This window comes from Rhincodon typus, chromosome 23 (assembly GCF_021869965.1).
Source record: "Rhincodon typus isolate 14 chromosome 23, sRhiTyp1.1, whole genome shotgun sequence".
Taxonomy (NCBI): domain Eukaryota; kingdom Metazoa; phylum Chordata; class Chondrichthyes; order Orectolobiformes; family Rhincodontidae; genus Rhincodon; species Rhincodon typus.
Genome location: NC_063354.1, coordinates 17,009,185 through 17,028,158, shown reverse-complemented (window position 1 = coordinate 17,028,158; position 18,974 = coordinate 17,009,185). Strand labels below are relative to the sequence as shown.

At 39.6% G+C, this 18,974-nt stretch overlaps 1 protein-coding gene across 1 annotated transcript in view; it reads right to left on the bottom strand.

The window, feature by feature from the left end:
• Positions 1–1,428: 1,428 nt before the first annotated feature.
• The window catches only part of LOC109931215 (coiled-coil domain-containing protein 40), a 70,914-nt gene continuing 53,368 nt past the window's right edge, over positions 1,429–18,974 (bottom strand). The window contains 7 exon segments of the mRNA XM_048611106.1: positions 1,429–1,710; positions 4,652–4,810; positions 6,297–6,485; positions 12,241–12,361; positions 14,731–14,822; positions 16,111–16,280; positions 18,395–18,608. Coding sequence (XP_048467063.1) covers positions 1,429–1,710; positions 4,652–4,810; positions 6,297–6,485; positions 12,241–12,361; positions 14,731–14,822; positions 16,111–16,280; positions 18,395–18,608 — 1,227 coding nt within the window.

The window sequence follows — 18,974 nt, the reverse complement described above, 5'->3', positions numbered from 1 at the left end:
TCCGCAGTTCTTTCAGTTTTTCACAAAGGTGACTTGAAATATCTCCTCCTCCTCTTTTGCAGAGAGTAAAGAAAATTAATGCCTTCCAGATTTAAATTGGTTTCAAAAGAAGTTCTTCTCTTAGGCATATGATTCCACAGAAAATGATTTAAACCTATGAATGTCAGATCTTTACCCAACTGATCAACGCAGCACAAATTAATTGATTTCTTTGTCCACATCTTATCTTATTTGGCTTCATATTGCCCTCTCATAATAGTAACTATTCTCTGAAGCAAAATAATTTCTCCCCAGAAAAAACAACTTAGATAGCACCTTTTTCTTACCTCTTCAAAACCCAAAACCATTCATATATTTAGAGTTATAGAATCATACAGCACAGAGACAGACCCTTCGGTCCAACTCGTCTGCACCGACCCCAAACAGACGAGCCCCATTTTCCAGCATTTAGCCCATACCTTTTTAAACCTTTCTTATTCATGTACCCATCCAGATGCCCTTTAAATGTTGTAATTGTACCTGCCTCTACCACTTCCTCTGGCAGCTTGTTCCATGCTTGTACCACCTTCTGCATGAAAATGTTACCCCTCAGGTCCTTTCTAAATCTTTCCCCTCTCACCTTAAACCTATGCCCTCTAGTTTTGGAATCTTCCATCCTAGGAAAAAGACCTTGGCTCTTCATCTTATCCATGCCCCTTATGGTTTTATAAACCTCTGTTAGGTCACCCCTTAGCCTTTAACGGTCCAGGGAAGAAAGCCCCAGCCTATTCAGCCTCTCCCTATAGCTCAAACCCTCCAGTTCCAGCAACATTCTAGTAAATCTTTTCTGCACCCTTTCAAGATTAACAACATCCTTCTTATAGAAGGACAACCAGAATATATGTACTATTCTAAAAGTGGCATCAACAATGTGCTATACAGTCACAACATGATGTCCCAACTCCTATACTCAGTGTTCTGACCAGTGGTCCATCTGTTTTGCAGAAAGAAACCTATATGTGAAACTATTAATTGTTGACTTTCTGCTCCCTAAGTTGGCCAATCAGCTTTGTATTTGTTGATAGAAAACTAAAATTATTATTCCACACACAACTGATTAGTAAGTCCCAGATTCAGTCCCATGTGCCATTTTATTTTCTTTATCATTTGCTTCCAAATGTCACCGTGTCAGTTACATTTTCATTTGATTTCTTCCAGATATTCTCTTTATTCAGGTAAAATGATCTCATCACCAAAATTACATAAGTTAATCAAGTTTTATTTCAAATATCAATTCACATCAGCACAAATCTACAAATTCACAAAATAACTGTTTCCAATATTTTCTTAGACATTGTGTGTACAAACCACTCCTTGTCTCAGTAAATTCCACTTGTTACTACGTTTATGTATGTGGGTTTCCTCTGCCACATTGGTCTTCCTCATCAGCTAGTTTGCTGCAAGTTTTGTGTATTTTTTTAATGGTAGTTCCACCTAAGCTGTTCCCCGTGCTGCTAGTGCAAGTGTCACTTTACGAAGTATTCCCTGGTACTGAGGCCATTCCTCCTGGATACGAGCAACAATAGTGTTGATGGTATGGATTCGATTCTCTTGTTTCTGTGTTTCATTCCTCAGTAAATGTTCAGATTTGCACTGTTGTATGTACTTTCCTTCTTTCACAGCCTGTAGGTGTTTGAGTCGTGTCTGTAATGTCACTATTTTGGTCAGATTCTGAACAACGAGAAATAGTAAATATGTTTCAATGATATTTAATGGTCTCATTTAAGTTACTGTTTATTATCTCCAGCCAAAAATGCATTTTCAGTAGTCTGTTCATGTACTTCTTTGGTATTACTACACTATATATCAAGATGATACAATGTAATTTGTCATTTTTTGATTCCTTCACACAATGAGTTTCCCACAGAGAAGGAAAAGAGATAAAGAAAGGGAAAAAATGAACTATAATTGTGTACATTTGAGTGGCTGAATTTTGTTGCATTATTGTCAAATTACAAATGCAAAATACCACAAAAGAGGCTTTTCCCTCCCTCGCCTCATATTCCCTACTATGATGATTTATTGCAAGTTATGGAACATAATAGGGAATGTATTCCTCTGCTTGCTTTATGTATCACATAGGAGCGAACTTAGAGTATCTATGGTGCAGATTTTTGACTAGATTCACGGCTTCACTTGCCATGCACCATCACATCATTATCAAATTTGTTTATTACCCTATATATGATGCATTCTGTCAACCATAACTTTTCATTGACATCAAATTAGAAATTAAAATGTATTTAAATGCAACAGGGTACATAATGGAGACAACATACTCATTTGCTTTCTTCATAAATTGGAACATTTTAATATTCTTTTTTCAATGCATCATGGGTAACTGAATCAAATGGTAAGCCACATTGAATTAAAAAGGGTTGAAATTTATCCAAACTCAGTTTAAGATTTGCTAATGAACTAGTCATACCCTGGTATACTACATCCAAGCTCAAGTGAAGTACAAGCAGCGGTAAAGTAGGGAAAAGATGTGGGTGTTCATGGAATTATCTTCCAAGCACAAGTTACTGGTTTCAGAAGAGGTACAGAAAAGAAGAGACTGTTACACGAATGTTGCATTCATACACAATGAGAAAAAGAATGAATACGTTTGATTAGTAAAGAAGGAATGAACAAATATGGTTGATTAGCAGTGCAGAGAAAATGCATTGCTGTCTAGAGAAGGACTCCGCATTATCATAGTTATTATTCAATATTATTTTTACATCATTTACTGCAATCCAATATATTTTGTTGCATATCATTAATCATTAAATACTTCGGTAAATTTTTCTTGATGTAAATCGAGTGTTTTCAAAAAATTGGTCCACCGATTCTACTTTCAGTTCTGTATGTTCATACAAATAAACATGTATGTATTCTTCATCCATGCAACACCATTTTATTTAAATTGCATCAAATATTGCATCCAAGTTGTTTGTTGTAATTTTTTATGTGATAGGAAGTGTCACAACAGATGTATCTGTGTTACTGCTGTGTGACGACATTTGCACTGACAAGGAACTGTCATGTTTTTACTGCTGTTTTTACCTGCTGCGGAACTGTAGGTTGATCGCAAGTTCAGGCCGAAACACTTGGAGATGTTTCAATGTTCAGTCATTTTTTTGTATAAATTGGACACATACAAAAACACAAATATCTGCGAATAGAAGACTTATATTCCACTCTCGATCCATGGAATTATATCTGTATTTGTGTCTTTGGTTTTGATCTATGTCTATGATTAGTGAGCTGGTATCCATACTGACTGAGGCAGTAAAATGGGGTTCAGTGACTAATGTCAGAAAGGAGAAAAATAGGTCAGTATTTCAACTCTTGATTCTTTTCCAACAATGCCATTAGAAGTGTGAATATTTGGACATTGGCAAGAAAGGATGATGTGTTATATCTCCTTATCTCTATGTTATGAGACTGTAGAAGCTCAACAATGGCAGTTAGCCAAGTTACTGAAAGGCATCCAGCAATTATGGAAAGTATATTAAGAGTTAATGACTTCAGAACAGTGCAGGAGGAATGTGGGATATAACTGAGGACTTTTTTTACAGGCTTCATGAAGAGGAAATCATGCCTGACAGATTTATTATAATTCTTCGAAGGGGCAACAAGCAAAATTGATAAAGGAGAAGCAGTGGATGTAATATATTTGGATTTCCACAACACATTTGATAAAGAGCCAATAGGCTACTTAATAAGGCAAGAACCCATGGTGGTAGAGGTAGTATATTAGCATGGATAAAAGATTGACTAACTAATAGAAGACGGAGAGTTGGGATAAGAGGGGCCATTTTCAGGATAGCGACCTGTAAATAGTGCAGTACCACAGGGAACAGTACTAGGACAGCCATTATTTAGAATATACATGAATAACATGAATGAGGAAAATGAGTGTACTTGTAGATGGCACAAAAATAGATGGGAAGGCAAGTGGTGAAGATGACACAAAGAGTATGCAGAGCAATATACACAGGTTAAGTGAGTTATCAAAATCTTGGCAGTTGGAATATAATGTGGAAAAATTTAAGGTATGCACTTTGGCAGGAAGAACATATAATGAAAATACATGTGGATCTTAGTCTGATGAAGGGTATTTCGTGGCCAACATGAGCTCTAAATGTTGATGAGTTTAACACTTTCATGTATTATGTAAAAATCAGAAAATCTCTTGAAGTGTGACAATGTGAAACATATTAGAATCACCTCTTTATTGATTTTGCTGGAAATATCTTCTTTCTTCTCATTCTGCAAATATTTACTTTAGTGCTCAATTCCTTTATATAGAATCCTATACAATACCTAATTTTGATTCTGCTGTGTTGTTTCACATGCTGTCTGTGTAAAACGGGCTCCAATGCAGACAATGGATGTCTCACTTTAATGGAATTAGGTTTGAGAAATGTACTTCCATTTTCAAAATAGGTAGCAATCATTCTCGGTCATGCATTGATAACATTAAACTTAAGTTATTTTGATTAGCTTAATTAATTGTACCTAGTTATCATATAAGATAAAATAGTTTCTTAACTAATTACTTAAATATCTGCTTTTATACGTCAATTAAGCATGAATACCCTCCATCTCATCAAGCAAATCTTACCGCTTGTTTTCTTTCCTGTTGAGATTCTATGTTTGCATTAAGTTGATCAACCATAGACTGCTGATCCTGAATCTGACACTGCTTTTCTTCCAGTTGATGACACACACTTCTCTGTGATTCCCTCAGCTCTTCAATAGTTCTGTCAGATTCTTCTATGTTCTAAGGAAAAAACAGTGACCAGAGTGAAACCAATAACATCACTTAACATTGTGAAGAAACGCATGGTCAGCTAAATTGAAAAAAGTGAATTTGAATGGTCTGTAGCTGTTTACAAGCGCACAATAATCTGCTCAGTGATGCCCCCAGTTTGCGTTCTGCCAGGGCCACTCAGCTCCTGACCTCATTACAGTATTGGTTTAAACATGAACAAAAGAGCTGAATTCCAGAGGTGAGATGAGACCAACAGCCCTTGACATCAAGGCCGCATTCGACCAAGAATGGCATCAAGGAGCCCTAGCAAAACTGTGAACACTGGACATCGGGGGCAGACTTTCTATTGGTTGGAATCATAACTGGCACGAAGGAAAATGGTTATGGTTGTTGGATGTCAATCATCACACCTCCAGGACATCTCTGCAGGAGTTCCTCAGGGTAGTGTCCTAGGCCCAACCATCTTCAGCTGCTTCAGCAATGACCTTCCCTCCATCATATGATCAGAAGTGGGGATGTTTGCTGATGATTGGACAATGTTCCGCACCATTTGTAACTCCTCAAATATTGAAGCAGTCCATGTTCAAATACCACAACATCTGGACAGTATCCTTTCTTGGGCTGACCAATAGCAAATAACATTTTTGCCACACAAATGCCAGCAAATGACTATCTCTAGTAAGAGACAATCTAATCACCACTTCTTGACATTCAATTTTGTTGCCATCACTCAACTCCCCCTCTATAAACATCCTGGGGGTTACCATTGACCAGAAACTCATCGGACTCACCGCATAAACACAGTAGCTACAACAGCAAGTCATGCGCTAGGAATACTGCTTCGAGTAACTTACCTCCTGATTCCCCAAAGCCTGTCCATCATCTACAAGGCAAAAATCAGGAATATGATGGAATACTCCCCATTTGCCTGGATATGTGCAGCTCCAACAACACTTAAGAAGCTTGACACTATCCAGGACAAAACAGCCTGCTTGATTGGCTGATTGGCACTACATGCACAAGCACCCACTCCCTCCATCACCAATGCTCAGTAGCAGCAATGTATATTATCTACAAGATGCACTGCAGAAATTCACCAGATTCTTAGACAGCACCTTCTGAACCCACAATCATGTCCATCGAGAAGGAAAGTGCAGCAAATATATTGGAACACTGCCACCTTCAGGTTCCCCTGCAAGCCAATCACCATGCTGACTTGAAAATATATTGCTGCTCCTTCACTAACACTGGGTCGAAATGCTGGAACTTCCTCCCGAAGTGCATTGTGGGCCTGCCTACAGCATACGGACTGCAGTGCACCTTCTCAAGACCAGCTGGCCAGTCAGCAATGCTCACATCCCACGAGTGAATAAAAGAAAACAATTCAATCTGATTGGTCAATGGGTTGCCAAAACTTCAACTGGGTGAAAATGCATAGTGCATATTTATTTAATTGCAAAGGCTTGTTAGAAATATTCAATCTCATTTATCTCACCTTTTGAACATCTGCAATTTTCTTGCATAGGTCTTCTATCCTTTTATGACAATCTTGTTTAGTAATTTGCTTCTTGCCCAATTTGGCTTGTGCTTCTCCACGTGTCACAATTGTATCCCTGCGCAAGACAACAGCCTCCATTTCACGAATCATTTGCTCTTGCTGCCTCACAAGTTGACTGTGACGTATCTTTGGATCAAGAATATGGATTTTACACAGTGATTTTACAACAAAGTAAGAGAACCATTCACATCAAGTAACTTAGTTTGAATTCATCACAGACAAATGCACGTCTATTGTCAGATGGTTGCTGAGAATTATGTGAAATGAATCTAGTTAATTTCCATGACAATTGACATGAATTTAATAACTACAAATACATTAGAAATAAAACTACTACAGTATCGCTTGAAAGAATAATCAAGTGAGTGTGCCACAATTACTGTCATATCTTTTGAAATAATTTATACTTGTGAATATTTCTATATACAGTCAATAAAGAATAAAAGCAAAAATGGAATACTTAAATGTGATATACAAAATATCCTGGGATTAATCTTGGGTATCTTAAATAACTCCACGAAGACCAGTATCCTGTCATCAAGTCACCCTTTATTTACACATGCATTGTACATGACACTCAGCCAGCTAGCTCAAAGCAGGCTCCCAGAGCGAACAGAACCCCAGATATTCCTGTTTATATCTGTCAGCGAGGACTCCCTGTTTGGACTAGGCTAACAGCCCCAATCAGGGAACTCATATTCTATGAGGTCCACCTGGCTGACCTTGTTCCAATCACTACATCCTTCCCCTCTGAGTCCTGGGATGTAGGCACATTCTTTTTCCCACAGCTTCTCCTGGGGTATTTTTGCACCAGATCCAGTTCCTGCAACTCTGCCTCAGGTACTGATGGGACATACTGCACCATAGCCTGCCTCTTGCACCTGCAGCATCTTGGCAAAAATTCATCTTCTTCTTCAGCATCCAGGCTGTGACATCTGCCGTGTCCACCTCGACCTCAGAGCTTTCTTGAATGCTAGGCAGAGGGGGAGAACTCACGGGTTCTGACAGCCATGCCGGATGTTCTGAGGGTCCGAGTACGTTTTGCTCTGCCCCGTTTGTGAGGTTGCAGCTTTCATGCGGTCCACCTGCTTGTTCAGGACTGCCTCTCCTACCCAAACTTTGCATGTCATGGGACCTGATCTTGTGCCGACCATGCCTCTTATCCATGCAGGACCATTCCTGTAGTTTCGATACCAAACTTCTTCCCCTGAAGTAAACTGCCTCTCTCTTGTATCCGGTATTGGTGTTCCTGATGCTGTTTCACCCTCCCCACCAGGTCTAAGAAGATCAAATTTGACATGGTATGGAGTCTTCTCCCCATTGGCAACTCTGCTGGAGTGGTTGTTGTAGTTGCATGAGCAGTGGTCTAATAGTCAAATAGGAACCAGGATAGTTTGGTATCAAGTTGAGCTGTAGGCTGTTTCTTTAAGCCTGCCTTCAAAATTTGGACAGTTCTTTCTGCCAAACCATTGGATAGATGGTATGGAGCTGGCCTTACATGCCAAATGCCATTTGAATTCACAAAATACTCGAATTCCCTGCTAGTAAATGATGGCCTGTTGTCTGTAATCGACAACTCTAGGAGTCTGTGTATTGCAAAAGATGCTTGCAACTTTTCAACTGTCATCCCCGCGTTTGACATATGAACACTATGCATGTCCAACCACTTTGAATGGGTGTCCACAATGACTAAAAACATAGAGCCCATGAAAGGACTGGCGTAGACGACGTGTAACTGAGAAAAGGGTTTACCCACCCATTCCCATGAATGTGGCAATAATTATTGTCCTTCTTGGCATTCTGGGCACTGCCCCACCAATGCAGCTGTGTTGGCATCCAGTCCTGGCTACCAGACATAACATCTTGCCAATGTCTTCAATTCTAGAAACCCCTGGATGACCCTGATGGAGTTCAGCCAGTATCTGGTGGTGACCTTTGCTCAGGACAATCACTCTTGCTCCCTATAATAATATGCCATCCTCTATGCTGATCTAGTCTCATCAGGTCCAGAAAGTTTTCACTTCTAGTTGTGATGGCCGTTTTGGTTCTGCCATCACCACCAGCTGTTTTAGTTTTGCTATGACAGGATCTTTTTGTATCCATAGTCTGATATTGTCAGTGGTGACCAGTTGGTTGTCCAAAAAGTTAAAACCCATAATGTACTCTTCTACTGTATCCACCAGTAGGAGGCAGGTCAAGGCATCCATATTTTCCACTTGGCCTCCTGGATGGTGTTCTAACTTGTATTTATACACATTCAGAACAAGAGCCCACTGCTGAATTTGACCTGAAACAATGGCCTTGTCCTCTTTACGTAGTTCTAGCAGTAGTTTGTGGTCTGTTACTATTACAAATTTATGTCCATAAAGGTTTTGGTGGAACTTTCTTACACCAAAGATGACCGTTAAACCTTCCTTCTCTACCTGGAAATATCCTCGTTTGGCATCAGCCAAGGTCCGGGAAGTATATGCTATCGGGTGTTCCTCCCTGCTGAGCCACTGGTGAGCCAACACTACCATAACAGGAAGCTTTGCATGCCATTTATCACACTTCGCTTGGGATCATAGTGTGTCAACATCTTAGATGATAATAGCTGCTTCTTCACTTCCCTAAAGGCTACATCTTGGCTACAAAACCATTTCCAAGGCTGACCCTTTCTCAATAGCAGACGTAAGGGTCCCAGGATGGAGGCCAGGTTACAATTTAATTTTCTGTAATAATTCAGCAACCTAATACCTAAGCTGCAGTTCAGAAGTGGGAGCTGGGGCACATTTGGTCACTCTCACTTTCTCTGCCAATGGGTGTAACCCAGTCTTGTTGATTCTGTAGCCCAAGTAGGTCACTTGGGGTGTCTGGAACACACATTTTTTCCTCCTAGGGTGTACCCCTGCCTTGGAGAAATGTTTAAACACAATATCCAAGTTCTCTAAATGCTCTTTATTGGTCTTCCCAGTTATTAACACGTCATCCAGATAAATGTCAACTTGGAGTAGACCTTGTAAAATGTTCTCTATGGTCTGTTGGAAAATGGCACAGGCTGATGATACCCTAAAAGGCAGTCTCATATATTAGTACAAACCCTTAGGGATATTAATCGTAGCATACTTCTGGGAATCCTCATCTAATCGCAACTGTAGGTATGCATGGCTCATGTCCAACTTCGTGAAGGATAGCCGCCCCCGCCAGTTTTGTGTATTAGTCCTCTGTGCGGGGCTGTGAAAAGTTTATCAAGCTGCGAAAAGTTACTGTTTGTTTGAAATCCCCACAAAGTCTGTATGACCAGTTCTGCCCATTCCGCATACTGTACTGGTTTGATGATTCCTTCCAGCCTTCTAATTTCTGCCTCTACTTTCGCAAGTAAGGCAATGGCACTGGGCGGGCCTTGCAGAATCGTGGAATTGCTTCTTGGTCAACATATAAGGTGGCCTTGGCCCCTTTGATAGTCCCTCAACTTTCCTGAAAAACCTCCGGGTATTTAACTAGGACTTCACTCAGGCTGCCATTTTCTTATCAAAAAATTTTGAGCCAATCAAGTTAAATCTTCCTCAACCAATTTCGCCCCATCATGCTTGGGCCCAAGCCTTTTACTGCAATCAGTGGTAACTGAACCAGCTGCTTCTCATAAGAGACTGGAACTGAAATTGTACCCTTAATCTGTCAGGGTTCCACGGTATAGGTTCTTAGCCTATCTGAGGTCTTACGCAAACTTAAGGGTTGGAGTTTTGTGCAAATTTTTGTAAAGACTGATTCTGCAATCACTGATATAGTTGCACCGGTATCAACCTCCGGTGACTATTTAACCAGACATTTATCTTGATTGGGTCTGATTTTGATTGGGTCTGAATTGGATGTTGCTAAGCAATTTAACTGTTTCAAACCAGCTGGAGGTGGACCTTCCAATGTGTGCACACTCTTGGATGCTGGCCTATGAGTTCTCTTACTCCATTTAGCTCTAGTGGGACTCTTTTGCTGTCTCGAGTTCACATACTGGCAGTAACTACTGGCCGGCATCTTCGAGAAAATTCTAACCATTTGGTCGAGGTTTGGTTTTGTTTTGGAGTTTTGCTGTGGGCTGACCTACAGTCCCTCTGTTCTGGATATGTCCTGAGTGAAGCTATGCAACTGCCTTCTCTCAAGTGGTACTCCCTAAACTCAGTCGGCCTGGTAAGGGTGTCCACTCTGTCGGAATACCCTGTAAATCATAAGCTCCACTTGCCACATTTTCTGACAACAAAGCCAGTTGTGCTTCAGCTAGTAGGCCCTTTTGCATGGTCACATCATTTATCCCACTCTCATCGTCAATGAAATATCTCTGCAAGCGTCAGCATCCCATCACTAAGTGCCCTTTATTTACACACACATAGTGCATGACACTGACCCAGCTAGCTCAGAGCTGGCTCCTAGAGTGAACAGGATCCCTGACACCCCTGTTCATTTTCTTTTCTTTTAAATAGTCCCCCACACTACCACTACACCCAAAAGGGGCCCAGCAGTAGTGCTTATATTTTCCCCAAATCACCCGTGGCTGTGTGTGTATATAGTGACATAGTAAAAAGACACCATTGTGCCAAAGCTTTATATTTTCCACCACCAGGAAAGCACCTGTGTGGCTAGTGAAACATTCATAAGCAGAGCCTGATAAGGGCAATGCTTATGTGAAAAAAATGAAGGTGGGGGCGTTGGGAGAGAAGGAGGGGAATAAATCAAAATAAAGTTGGAAGGGTAAATAAAGCACTCCATCCTCCGCGGTGCTCACCTCTCCCTGAAGGCATCGAGAGCATTGGTGGATGCCACATGCTCCCTCTCCAACGGCACCCAGGACACTCCTGTTTATATCTAAATAAAAACCAAAAGAACTGCGGACGCTGTTTGTTCCTGTTTATATCTGTTAGCCAGGGCTCCCTAATTGAACCTGGTTAACAGCCCCAATCAGGGAATTCATATTCTATGAAGTCCATCTAGCTGACCTCGTTCCAATCACTGCAGTGCCTATGATTTGTAATATGTTTGTGATCTTCCTTGAAACTGCTTATGTTAGATTGTGGATATAGAATTTCTGTCTACAGCACAGCTATACCATTTAAATGCAACATTAATCAATCTGCTGATGATTTATATGAAATAAGGCCTGCATTCTTCATGTCACAAACATGGAGTCAATTTGCTCTAATTGACAGAGGTTTCTTGGTTAATTGGCAGTTATATGGCTTCTCCTTCTCCATGAAATTAGAGTAAAACATCAGGAAATAATTGGTTTTCTTTCTATTTACTTTACACAAAAATATAAAAGTTGATCCTTGTGCACCTATACAGTTATGAGGCATTTCAATAATATCATGTTTGAGTTGATTCGATTAGAATCAGAATGGTTACATTACAGGAGGCCATTCAGTCATTTGTGGTTGCACTGGCTCCGTGCAACAGCAAATCACTAAGTACCACATTTTCCACCCCCATACCCTTCTTTCCTAGTCCTGCAAAATTTTCCACCTCAGCTAATAACTTTCCCTCAAAAGCCACAACCACTTTCTCAGGCAGTGTGTTACTGACCATGACCACCTGCTACATAAAAAATTTTCTTCATGCCACCTTTGATTCTTTTGCCATACACTTTAGATCAGTGTTCTCTAGTTTTTGTCATTTCAGCAATGGGAACTGTCTCTCCCTATCTATTATGTCTAGAATCTTCATGATTTTTAATGAATACCTCTATCAAATCACCTTTCAGCCTCAGCTCCAAAGGAGAACAGTTCCAATTTTGCCGATCTTCCTAGATAACTGAAGTTCCTCAAACCTGGTGGTACTGAACTCAAACTATATCAAAGTGTGTAAAGCTTTTTTTTAGTTCATTGGTTTGCACCATCTTTGTAGATGAACTCACTTGCATCCTGTGTATCTCAGCTTTCATGGCTCGTATCTCATTCTGTCCCACATCTGAGTCAACTGCAGACCGTGCCTCTTTTGCTAGTTGAATCTTCTTCTCCCACAGCATAATCTGTCGCCTGTACATGTAAATATATAATGAAAGTATATTGGGAGAGAAAATGTAGACGTATGGAATGCATAACAATGAAAAGCAGATAGATTTCCATGAAGTTTTTATTTAAAAAGCTTCACTGTCAGGATCGGTATTTAAAAGTGAAAGTACCAATTACACAGTCCCCGTTTATTTCAGATAGCCACTGAGAGCAGACAAACATAGAAAGTAGGAATAGGAGTAGGCCATTTGGCCCTTCAGTACTCAGAAACCTGATTTTAAATTAGTTTATTTTAAGTTACGTTACTTTTTTGCCTGATTAATTGATCTGAAAGGTGGAGAGGGGACATTACTCTCAATAGCACCATCATGGTTGTCACATGAAGATAAGGTAATTGCTGTTCAGTTGGAAGAAGAGAAAAACATGAATGGTTGGAAGCCAGAAATGTGAAAGTGCTGGGATAATCATTAGAACCCATGATCAAATTACACATTCCAAATGTGTTATGAAATTGATTCTGTTATTTACCTACTTTGTAGATATTAAACTCCAACAGTTTCAGTAGTTTGTTTTTAAACTGAATTGAATTAAATAACAGACCACCTGACTTCCCTTCCTAGGTCACATGATAAAGATATTGTAAATGCCCTCTCCTAAGGTATTGTTCTCTATTTTAGTTCACAGTTGTGTGGAGATAGGACATTTCCTAGCTCTGCAAAACTGAACAGGGACGAAGTACCCTGGATGGTCTGATTTTCGTTCCTTGGGAGGTGGGCCACCTGGAATGAAAGCTGAAACTGCTGACTGCAGATGCAGCCTAGATACAAAGCCTGCATCTGTGTACTGACACTATTCTGAAATTTAATAGAAGAAAATGACACCATAAACATGTCTCCAGCCCCATCCTGACACATTCTCCTTGGCCCATCAATGCCAACTCCATGGCATCTCATATCTCCTTTGCTAAACTGTGCACCAGTATCAAACCCTGGCCTTTTATAGCAATTTAGTGCCAACTCATGCCCCTTTGTCCTCTCATTCCCCTACAACTATCTTTGCCTTCCCCTCTCCATGCCAACTCACCTAGTATCCATAATGGATAATTGCAGCTATGTGTCTATTGATGATATCAGTATTTTAGAAGAAAAACTTATTGATTATAAAAAAGTACATTTAAATTCCATCAAATAATACCATATAAAAACAAATGTTTGTACTTTGAGTTGCTTGACAGCTTTGACAGTTTCAAAGAGTTTGTGCACTCTTTAAGAACCTTCTTGCCTACATTTTGCAATCCTAAAGAGCAACTGACTCCCCCTCCCTTCTCTGTCATCGGACTGTATTCACAGTATACATCATCTGACTAAAGGGACGACTCTGTCTATAAAAAAACAATTTGAAACTAACCTGGTCTGCTCTATGCAGTCTGTTTTGTACACATCCAAAATCCAACATAAATGGTCATGTAAGAATGAACTTGGGGCATCCACGATTCAAATTCATAGTATTGAACTGTTTCAAAATGCTGTTGCCTCCACCAAACTTGTGTCACTCATTATGCCTGTGCTTGCTTAACATACATTGACTTCCAGTCAATGAACAATTCAAATTGTACATTTTCATCTTTGTGCTCAAATCCAGCATGTTTTATCCTGTTCTTACTGCTGTAACTCCCTCCAGTTCCACAATTCTCAAAGAAATGTGGTCTTCCAACTCTAGATCTTGTGCATACTCCACTCCCTTCATTTCTCTTCTCTTTGTCATCCTAGCTCTGGAATTCCCTCTCTAAATCTCTCAGCCTCATTAATCCTATAAGACCTTCCTTAAGGCTTACTTCTTTGACACATGCCCAAATATATTTCCTTTGGCTTAGTGTAAATTTTTCTCTTATATATAGAAAACCTAGGAACTTAGGAACAGGAATAGGCCATTCAACCCCTTAAGTTTGATCCACCATTTAATGAAATCATGTTTGATCACTGGCCTAATTCCACATATCTGCCTTTAGCCCATATCCCTTAATGCCTTTGCTTAACAAAAATTAGTATATCTCAGATATAAAACTAACAACTAACATCAACTACCATATGTGGAAGTGTTCCAAACCTCTACCACCCTTTGTATGTATAAGTTCTTGATAACATCTCTTCTGAATGGCCTGGCCCTAATTCTCAGGTTACGTCCCCTAGGTTTAGAATCTCCAACCAATGTAAATAGTTTATCCTCTCTTCTCATTGTTAATATCCTGAATACTTTTTATCAGATCATGCCTTAATCTTCTAAATTTAGAATGTCTCAGGATATTTTTCAATATAAAGGGACTTTATAAATGTATGTCACTTGCGTTCACTGCAAATAGAAATTAAAATTGGAGCATACACTGGTATACTTACTCTGCTTCCACAAGACTGTTAACCAGCCGTTCTTTTTCTTCCTTCAGCTGGTCCAGCTTTTGCTGTTTTTCAATAGCTTCTCGTTCAGCATCCTGGAAAGGCAAATGAATAATACTTAGATGTGTACAGCAAATTTTAATTCAAGATTTTATTCAATGTTGTGCACCATTATTCATCTTGTGATTTGCAAGTTGTCACTCACAAGTAGACAAAGCACTTTCTCCAATGAAGCCTTGGAGTTTTAGCCACCTAATTACAGATTGCTAAAATAATATATGTGCTTAGCACTTAAGTGAAGGGTAAATATTCTTTGCCACAATCTGTCTAACTTTACAAATGTTTTACAAATGTTGCTAACTTAAATTAAATACAAAATAGCTTTTTTCTAAGTCAGAAAAATATTCATCCACTGGAAAAACAAAACTTTAAAGTAAAATGCTGTATCTCATTAAACTGAAATGCAACCAAAACTAAAAGTCTCGTATGGCCAGCTTGGTTACTTATAACTAACATTATACGCTTTGCAGAGGAAAGTAAAAAAACAAGGGCACTAGTCGAAATATTCTACAGGAACTTTTGGGCAAAATTTCAAAACATAAAAATACAGGTAAGAAAAGTCCTGTTAGATCACGATGCCTGCCTCTAATTCGTAATGCCTAGAGCATTATGGCAGCTACTATACCCACATGCAACTATGTAATTTCATGAGCAATTGAAAAAAAAACAAAACCCAGGACCAATAGTGATGAAACAATTTGGAAAGTCTCCTCTGACTGTGTGGTGATCAAAATCATTTGAGGTAATCATTCGATTGCATGTAAGTTGACTGTCAACCTGTATATGATGCGATCACCGTGCCAGTTAAGAACCAAAGCAACTCATCTTTGCATTTGCAGAATTTGCAGACACCACACATTTAAGATGTTCAGTTATCTCAGAAATGAACCATCTAACCATCAGATCTTCCACTAGTCTTGTGTATTTTCAATAATGTCCCTTAACCTTCCTCAATTTGTCAAACTGAAATATCTATCATTTGATATGCAATCCATCCCTTTCATTATTTTATATACCTATATCAGAACATTTTTAAGTATGCTCCTGTGAAATAAATACTTCCAGCTCTCCACGTCTATATGGTAGCTAATTTTTTAAAGGTAGGAATCATTCTTGTAGCATTCTGTGAACAATTTCCATGGCTGCTATACCATGTGCCATACAAGAGGACCAAAATAGACTGCAATACTCTGGATGTCTTCCAACTAAAGATAAATACAATGACAAATCAAACAATGATGATGCACTAATTTTTATGATGGAAGGGTGTTGTATATTTGTAGACTTTTTTTTAAACCAGTTATGTAGTTTACGTGTACTGACCTTCAGTGCGGTTACAAATTCATTTTCCATCAATATATTTGTGTGCTCAAGTGAATCCTTCATGGAGGCATTCTTTGTTAGCAGCCCATTGAGTTTCACCATGTCATTAGACAGAGCACGCATGTGACGTTCAATGTCTTTCTTTGCATTCAATCCTTGTTGTATCATGTCTACAGAAGAAAATACGTTGGATTTGTTGTGTGAAATAACACTGTTGAAGTAGAGGACAGGCTGGGTGTATGTCAAGTTGAAAGGAAATAGGCAGATAGGTGGTCAGGGTGGTGGTCGGAGGGGATTTGGTACAAAATGATATCTATGATCTTTATGCAAAGCCCGTGACATAACATTATGACAGGGTTGGATTTTTGCTGCCAAGGCAGGTAGCTTGAGTTGGAAAATTTCCTGAATTTGCAGACCTGCTCCCCATGTGATGGACCCCATCAAATGCAACTTTTGTTCTGGAGAGATGGGAATGGGGGTTGCCATGTCAGAAAGTGGTCTAGAAGTGGGTCAAATGCTGGTTAGAAGGCCTACCATTGTTGTTAGAGACTTCAGCTCAGTTTTTTTAAAGAGCTGTTAGACCCTATAAATCTCTCCTTTCATCCCCCTCCACCCACCTCTATGCCCTCTCCAGGCTAATTCATAACTCCTGTGCCACTGCACATATATCATGCTTGTTCCATGCCATCTGACGTCTCCATACCATCTCATATCTTATTCTACATCTGCATTCACATTCCAGTATCTGATATTGGCAGACTCAGAAACCATGTGGAGATGAAAAAAAAATCCTAACAACTGAATAGAGCTGTTACTCAAGCACTTGATAGTGTTTATATTTCTACCAAAACAAAATTCATGACTCCTACAATGCTGGTTAAGGTCCCATGGTTCAGTGAAAACAGGACGCCTTTAAATTCAGCACTGTTTACAAAAGGCCCAATGGACCTGTTTTGCACCTGAGAATTCATGTTCATCACTGCCAGGATATCCCTGAATTAACTAACATCCTTATGCCGATGCCATTTTTAAAAAGCCATTGTGATCCAGACAAGTACTATTAGTCCAGAACTGACAAGTACTTTCCTGATTTTTGACCCAGATATGGCAGAGAAGGGATAGTTGATGCCTTGCTTTGTGAGCAGGGACCTGGAGGTCCTGCCGATTAACGTTCCCTTCTCTGCCACATCTGGGCCTAACACCAGGAACTGTGCTTGGCAGCTCTGGATTAATAGTGCTTGTGTGGACGCACAACGGCCTTTTAAAGATGGCAGTGGCACAAAGTTGCTGGTTAATTCTGGAATATCCTGGCAGTGATGAATTGTCTTGAGCATAGCGAGTGGTAGAATGGGGCTAGAACCAGAAAATAAGGCCACCATATGAGTGGAATTGATAGTTAATGAAGTAAGAGAACTTGCTAGGTATTGCAGAAGAAACCCTCCATGAAATTCAAAGAAAATAACAATTAGTTAACAAACATAAAATTCAGCCCCTGGTCTTTCTAGAAATGCACGTGGCACTGGTGAAACCACAACTGCAGTATTGCAGACCGAAACGTCAGCCTCTCTGCTCCTATGATGCTGCTTGGCCTGCTGTGTTCATCCAGCCCTGCACCTTGTTGTCTCGGATTCTCCAGCATCTGCAGTTCCTACTATCTCTGGAGTATTGTACACAGGTTTATTTCAATTTCTAAGGAAACATATTCTTGCACTGCAGGTGACAGAGCGTAACTTCATGATATTGGTTCTACAGAAGAGTGAATTGTTGTATGATAACGAATTAAGTTAATTAGGTCTATATTCTCTGAACTTTAGAAATTGAAACATACAAGATTCTGAAGGAACCTGACAGGAAAAAACACCTAGAGGTTGTTTACCCAAGCTTGGGAATCTAGAACTCGGGCAGTCTCAGGATAAGGAGCCCAATCATTTCGGACTGATGTTAGGCAACATTTCTTCTCTTAAATGATTGTAAGACCTCAGAATTCTCTATCTCAGAAAGTTGTGGATGCCCTGTTGTTGAATAGATTAAAGCCCAAAAGAAACAGATTTTGGTCTTTTAGGGAATAAAGGCATATGGGAACAGGGTGCACAAGGAGAGTGCAATTGTGGAACAGATTCAAGGTGTTCTCCATTTGGTCTATCCTGCTCCTATTTTCTACATTATTACGTCCTTACAGTAAATTGATATGTTTTAAGGAAGGTAAGTATAAAGATTATTTGAGTGTACAACGTTAAGGTTTGAGTTCAGATTGATTACTAGCCTCAAATTGGTATCAACTTACTTTCAGTTCGGATTTTCTTCTGTTGGAGTATTGTGACCTGTTTCTTCTGCAGTTCCACCTCAGCTGTCTTCTTTTCCCTTTCTTGGGTCAGTCGAACTAACTCATGCTGTTGTTTCAGCCAGTACTGTTGCTGTGTTGAAATTTCTTTGTTGTGTTCCTCAATGCTTTTTGTCAAAGATTTGATTTTGAGTTCCAGAGGGCTCATTTCATGTCCCTAAACAGTAAAGGTGGATATTATGTTAATTTGAACATTAAGCCCCTCCTACACAAAACTAATTTGAAATGATCACATCTTTAAAGCATCTTGGGTGAAAATATCTGACCTTGCATGCAACATATAAGCACAGTAAACCACGGTATCAAATACTCAATGCACATTACGACCTATCTTTTTCATGATCTTAAATCCAGATCGTTGCATCTCAATATTTTCCATAATATTTAAATATAAATACTGGTACAAGTCTGGCACTCTGATTGTGGAGCTCAATCTGAATATTCTCAAGATAACAAGGTGTAGAGCTGGATGAACACAGCAGGCCAAGCAGCATCAGAGGAACAAGAAAGCTGACGTTTCGGG